We start from the raw sequence: 6,569 nt of genomic DNA, 5'->3' as shown, positions 1-6,569 counted from the left end.
TAATTTTCACTTCTGAGCTCACTGTGAAATGGGCAGGGTTCAGACTAGAATTCAACATGCAGCTTTGGAGGGCCATTCCAAACAAAGGGGAACTGAGGCCAGAAGAGGGGTGTAGGGCGTGGGGAGAACTGGGGTCGGGAGCAGGACTGAAGTTCCGGCTGACAAAAGTGAGGTAGCCTGCAAATAGGAACATGACCACCAGGGGGAAGTAGAGACCAATCGCCAACTATCAGTCCGCCCCCTTCAGTTGACACCCAAAGTGTTGTGCCAGTACATGGGGGGTCAGGGGACGGGGGTTGGTCAGTGCAGGAACACTGGCAGAGGCCAGCCTTGAGTTCATACATCCTGTCTGCACTCAGGTTTCCTTCTGCATGTCCGTTCACCTCTCTGAACCTCTTTCCCCATCTGCAAATGAGTGTAAAACCAGCCACAGGCCCACGTGAGGATGCCCGTGGGGAATCCAGGACAAAACTTAGCGCAGGCCCTGACCGAGGCAGGGCCCAATAAGGCTGCTCCCCAGCCTGCCCTGGCCAACCAAGCTCACATGGGAAGCCAGGAGGACCAGTGCTCACGGACCAGAGTCTGTGGGGCAAGGGCCCCACCCCCAGGGCTTTTTGCCTCACGTAAGGGAACATGGACGATCTATCCTCAAACTGTGGTCCTTGTGAGTCTAGGAGGGTTTGGTCTCTCTTCTGGGACTAAGTTGTTATCTCAGACCACAAAGAAAACGCACCAGCACAGGTCAAAATAATGGCAAACTTTATTGGCATAAATCACAGGAATTGAAATGAGGAAAAGCCAGGTTAAAAGTTTACAGAGAAAAAAATTAAAATCAATTCATCAAATAACCATTGACCCAGAGGATGGACCCCAGAAACCCTTCCCTCTAGGAGTGGGGTCTAGGGCGGGTCACTGTAAACAGAGCAATAAGGCCTATGGGTGCAAGTGGAGACGTCAGACCTTTGACCTGCCCAGACCTGGCTGCTCCCAGCCCTGCCTTGAAGGAGGGACCCTCATCTGAAACCCCAGCGCGCTGAGCCTCTGCTAGGATCTCACCCACTGTAGACCCACTGGGGCCCCCTCTGCTGGCCAGGAACCCGGGTCTGCCTGCTCCTGTGTCATCCTTGGGGGAGAAAGCAAAGCTCTGGGGCCTTTCCATGGCTTCAGCGGATCCGACCCTCTGCCCAGACTGCCTTGCAACAAGCCGGGCCCTTCCCCCAGACCTCGTTTCCAAGGAGGGCAGGGACTGGGGAAGTGATGCGCCCAGTGGAATCAACAAGACCAACGGTCAAAACCAGATCCCAGCTTTCCTGAGGAGGCAGAAGGAGCCCGGAGAAGCAGTGAGGAGGCGAGAGTGTTCGGGGGGGTTCTCTTGGGTGCCAAAGAGTTCACAGGGGAGCGGATGCTCCTAATGGCTTAGACAGGAAACAGCACCCCCAAAGCATCCTTTCCCCTTCTCCTCACTAGGGAACAGGACAGATGAGGTTCAGAGTCCTAGGCCCAAAGGGGCGAGACACCCGTAGGCCATTTCAATTAAGAGCTTGCTGGCCTGGGTAGTAAGGAAGGGATTTCAAAATACAGCAGTTTATAAAACAGTCCTGGGAGCCGTGAAGGAAAGAAGGGGAGTCTCAGAGCTGCTCCCACTTCACCTGCTTATGCTAAGAAAAAATAAAATACAAATGGCTTCCCCACCCCAAGCCCTCAGTACAAGGCGAACCCTGTCCCACAGCCACTGCCCCACAGGACCGGTGGCCGTGGACAAGGAGTACAAAAGGGGATGTCTTTAAAATCTCTTCAAAATCATTTTGTACAGAGAAGTAAAAGCAACTCCGATGACAGGAATTCAAACCTCAGTGTAGAAATCTATCAAAGTCGGCACAGTGTCCAGGCTCGAGGTGAAACGCCCCCCTCCCACCGTCCGAGACGGAGGAAATGACTATAAACATTATTGCTGGAGAGTCTGTCTCAGTAGAATCAGAGCAGAGATGGGCAGGGCAGTGGTCCCGGCCTGGGGCGACTGGAAGGGCAGGAGGAGCACCAGGAACCTTCCGTGGCCCCTGGGCACTGCGGCCCTCGGATGGATGGGTTGATGCTGGTTTTGTCTGGAGGGAAGGTGTCCCCCAGGATTCTCAGAACAAGGATAATTTGGTCGGACGGAAATAAAGATAAAAAGAGACCCCATCTGACCCTGCCTGCCCGCCCCCTGCTCCACTGCCGAAATGAGTAAGAGATGGCTCCAGTGTGGGGTGCTGGCCAGGCCAGGCGGGTTCGTGGGGTGGGGCCCCCAGCCCTGCTCCGGGGAGGACGAGGAGCTGGCAGCCTGGGGACAGCTGCAGGAGGAGGGGGAGGCCCAGAGGCCCTGGCAGAGGATGAAAAGCAGGGGGCACCCTTTGAGCCCTCTTGCCACCCTGCACAGCCAGGACACGGGTTCCAGTTCCAGTCGGGCTTGGCCCTGCAGCCCTGGGCGAGGCCTCTGGGTCACAGTAGCGGTTGGGGAGGCTGGGCCAGGGGACAGGGCAGCTGGAGGGACGAGGGCCCTAGCAGAAGAGCTTGAGGAAGCAGTTCTGACAGTAAGGCTTGTCGTTCTGCTCCTTGAAGGTGCCCTTGTTGAGCTGCTTGAGGCAGAAGGCACAGACGAAGTGCTCCGGGTGGAACTTCTTGGCCATGGCGGTGATGCAGCGGCCGGTGATGGGCTTCTGGCAGCCGGAGCACAGCGAGCCGCGCCGCTCGTGGTAGTGCACCTCGCAGTAGGGCTGCCCGTCGTGCTCGAAGAAGCTGCCGTTGATGAACGGCGTGAAGCATTCCTGCCGGCGGAAGAGGGGGTGAGGCGGAGGAAAGGGGGCTCAGCTGGGGCAGGGGGCTGAGGCTGCTCCAGGGAGGATGGGCAGGAGACAGTCGGGGTCACCACACTCCCACTGGCTGAGCATTTCCTACGTGCCAAGTGCTGTGCGAAACGCAACTGAATTCCCAACGGAGACGGGATGAGGCATGAGAGTTAAGTGACTTGCCCAAGGTCACGCCGCTACGAAGTGGCACAGCCTGGAGTTAAACATAGGTCTGACGCCTGGGCACTTACCCAGGAGGCTGTACTGTGTGCCCCGAAACCCTGGCGCTGAAATGAACAATGTTTCCCAAACTTATTTGGTCGGAGGGCCCTTGCTGGATCCCCAGGAACAGGTATGGGCTCCCCCCCAGATTGCAGCTTAAAAACCAATGGCCAATTCCTTGGAGCTGCGAAAAGCTTGCATTCTCTCATTGAACCCTTCTCCCGAACGGGAGGGGCCGCCACACAGGACGAGGCTGGAGACACATGCGCTTGCTCCTGGTTTCTCCCACCTCAGTACAAGCCCTGGCCCAGGACCACTGGGCTTGAGGAAGTGTACCCCTGCCTGCTCACCCCATTAATAACTGCGAACAAAGCCTCCAAGTTGCATCCAGAGAGCGCAGTGAGGGAGGCCCTTCTCTCCTGGCTGCCCAGTACCCCCCTTTTTTAAATATATTTTTATTGATTTCAAAGAGGAAGGGAGAGGGAGAGAGACAGAAACATCAATGATGAGAGAATCACTGATCGCTGCCTCCTGCACACCCCCACAACCTGGGCATGTGCCCTGACCAGGAATTGAACTGTGACCTCCTGGTTCACAGGTCAATGCTCAACCACTGAGCCACACCAGCCGGGTCGGTGCCCCTCAGATGCGGGCGCGGGGGGGCTCCTTACCCGGCACACGAAGCACTCAGGGTGCCAGAGGGTGTTGAGGGCCGAGATGTAGTTCTCCAGGATGGCCCGGGCGCAGCCGCCACACTTGGGTGCGAACATGTCGAAGTAATCCTTCCGGCAATAGGCTTTGCCATCTTTCTCGTGGAACCCTGCGGAGCGGGTTTTGTGGGGCAGAGTGAGGGCCTCCAGAGGTGGAGCCCTGACCAACATCAGCAAAGCCCCCTCCCCGGCGCTCCCGGGACAGCCAGTGAGCCTGCTGCCGTACCTTCAGGCCCGAAGAAGGCGCCGCACTGGGCACAGAAGAAGTGCTCGGGGTGCCACGTCCGGTCGAGGGCTGTGACCACTTTCTGTGAAAGCGAGTGCGGGGTCAGAGCCGAGCTGCGCCCATGGGACAGGTCCCCCCGCCGAGAGCTGTCCTTCCCCCTCCTGGCCCGGCCCCGGCCCAGGGCAGCGCAGAGGCTGCCAGGATGGGGTCTCCCCTCACTGTGCTCTGAGCACCATGAGGATTCTGATGCCCTGAAGGAGGTGACATGCCAGACCCTCTCCTTTGATCCTCAGTGCGGCTGAGGTCACAGGTTCTACTGGGACTGGGACTCCCATTTCACAGGAAGAGACTTGGGCTCAGAGAGGCCAGGCGTTTCCCTGACGTCACACGGGGGGAGAGGGAGCCGGCACCTCCCGCCTCACCTCGGAGTCTCCGCAGAGGGTTCTGGGGTGGAGGGGGGAGGCCTGCGGGCACTAGGACGGTGCCAGTGCATCAGGCCTGGGTCTGAATCCCAGCTGTGAGCTCGGGCCTGTGACAGAACCTCCGAGCCTCAGAGGGCACACCCTGCCCCTCGGAGGGTGACGTGAAGCTGAGTGAGCCAGCGCTGCCCGCCCCGCCGTGCCCGGAACTCACATCCAGGATGGGGCCGTTGCAGTAGTAGCAGCGCGGGGAGAAGAGGGTGTGGTAGTCCTTTTCACAGTAGGGCTGCCCGTCCCGCTCAAAGAAGTTGCGGGACCCGATCTCCTCCTGGCAGTGGGTGCAGACGAAGTGCTCGGGGTGCCACGTCCTCCCCATGGCTGTCACCACCTGAGGAGGGAGGCAGGCTGTGGCTCAAGGCCCTGGCCTGCCACGGAGCCCCCTTCTGAGGAGCCAGGTCCCTGTGCCCACCTGCCGCTCTCCCCACCCCCCACCCCTCATCACCTGCCCGGCGATGGGCTTCTTGCAGGCCCCGCAGACTCCCTTGGCGACTGTGGCAACCCCCAGTTTGTTCAGGTCGGACTGCAGGCTCCCCAGCATGCTGTCCAGCTGGCTCCCGGGCTTTGGGGGCTCCCCGGGGGGAGAGCTGCTCCCTGTCTTCCCCTGGGCCATGAACTGTGGAGAGAGAGGGGCAGGTCAGGGTTGGGGCTTTTCTCCCTCCTGAACCTGGGCCGACGGAGGCAAGAAGTGCAACCTCCTCCAGGGGCCTCACGAGCCCTTCAGGTGGGAGTGACATCGCAAGACTTCCTGGTGTCAGGGACGCCTGGCACCACACTGGCCTGGCCCGGGAAACACGGGAAACACGGCACGCAGGACACTGAGCCCAGCCTTGGCACTGACCCCTCCCTCGTCCTGCCCTTCGGGGCTGCTCTGCCTGCCACTCGGAGGCCAGCCAGCCGCCCAGCACAGCTCTCCCTCTGCTCTTTGTTCCAGGCCCTGGATCTTAAATAGGGGAGAAAACGAGGATAAGAAAAAAAAAGTTTTAATTAAGGAAGAAACAAAAAGAGACCCTGTTGTTGGACCATTTCACAAAGGGAATTTAGGGTGAGAGGGCTTTTCTCCCCACTGGCAGTACCAACATCAGGAGGAAAGGTCTACAGAAAGTCTAGAGCGTCCCAGGGCGAGGAGAGAGAAGGGAAGGTGAGCCAACCACAGGCAGGGTCCCGGGGGGGAGGGGCCTGAGGCCCGAGAGCAGAGGCTTCCCACGTGCTGGGCCTGGGCTGCAGGGGAGGGACGGGCTGGGGTCTCTTCTGGGCCTGGCTTTCTCGGTGGAGCTGGAACAGGATGGAGGGGCAGTGGGAGGGGCAGGCAGAAGGGAGCCCACAGGCAGGCAAGAGGACAGCTGACATGCTGGGGCGGGAGTGTTGATGTCAGGTTAAATGAGGTCCAGGGTCAAGGCCAGGTCTCAGGAAGGACACGGTCCTGCTGGGCTTATGGACAGAGACCAGGTGTGTGTGTGCAGGGGGACAGGTAGGGCTCATGCCGGGGCCCAGGGCCTGCCTGCATCGGGGGGAACATCGGGTCCTCGTCGGTCTGGCAGCCCACGGACCTCACAGTGGGGGGTGCAGGAAGGGGCGAGGTGGACCCCTGCACATCCTCCTGCGGCCCTGCCCCAGCACTCTGGGCCCCAGGGGACCCACGGGGAAGAACTGAGGGCCCCAGGGTGGAGGGGGCAGGCAGGCTGGGCAGGGGAGAAGGGCTGCTGGCCGCGGCCTCTCTGTGATGCTGGAGGAAAGGGACAGGAGGAGAAGGCAGAACAGAGAAGGTTCTTCTCAGGGGGACGGGAGAGCCGGGAGGGAAAACCACCTGGAGAGAAGAGAGGAAGGAGAGCGATGAGGAAGGCGAGGAAGCACCAGCCCAGCCAGCAAGGGCACCAGAAGCCAGGTCCCCAGCTCCCCGGGCCTCCCCACTCTGCCCCGTCTCTCCCGGGCCACAGGGTGCAGGACCCCCACACGCCAAGCTCCCCTCTGGCCAGGATGCCCGCAGCCCTGGTCCTGGCCGAGCCCTGGGCATCTCCCTGCTACCTTCTCTACCAGCTGCCCCTCAGCCCGCCTCCCTCGAGGCTGCACAGTGATGACGACGCCCTCCGTCATCCAGTCCTCGGTGGAG

At 60.3% G+C, this 6,569-nt stretch overlaps 1 protein-coding gene across 3 annotated transcripts in view; it reads right to left on the bottom strand.

Annotated features, from left to right (window-relative positions):
* Positions 1–737: 737 nt before the first annotated feature.
* The window catches only part of PXN (paxillin), a 19,150-nt gene continuing 13,318 nt past the window's right edge, over positions 738–6,569 (bottom strand). The window contains exons 1-7 of one of the 3 annotated variants that reach the window (XM_005863765.2): positions 5,961–6,563; positions 5,301–5,402; positions 4,905–5,075; positions 4,617–4,790; positions 3,984–4,065; positions 3,719–3,867; positions 738–2,804 (exon numbers count right to left, since the gene is read on the bottom strand). In XM_005863765.2, coding sequence (XP_005863827.1) covers positions 2,538–2,804; positions 3,719–3,867; positions 3,984–4,065; positions 4,617–4,790; positions 4,905–5,075; positions 5,301–5,402; positions 5,961–6,473 — 1,458 coding nt within the window. In that variant the 5' untranslated portion in view covers positions 6,474–6,563 and the 3' untranslated portion in view covers positions 738–2,537. Of the gene's footprint in view, positions 2,805–3,718; positions 3,868–3,983; positions 4,066–4,616; positions 4,791–4,904; positions 5,076–5,300; positions 5,403–5,960; positions 6,564–6,569 lie in introns of those variants that run through there. The other 2 variants (XM_005863768.2, XM_005863769.2) reach the window with 2 other exon arrangements.

Source organism: Myotis brandtii, unplaced genomic scaffold (genome assembly GCF_000412655.1).
Source record: "Myotis brandtii unplaced genomic scaffold, ASM41265v1 scaffold181, whole genome shotgun sequence".
In the NCBI taxonomy this organism is placed as follows: Eukaryota; Metazoa; Chordata; class Mammalia; order Chiroptera; family Vespertilionidae; genus Myotis; species Myotis brandtii.
This window is presented reverse-complemented; position numbering and strand designations above follow the sequence as displayed.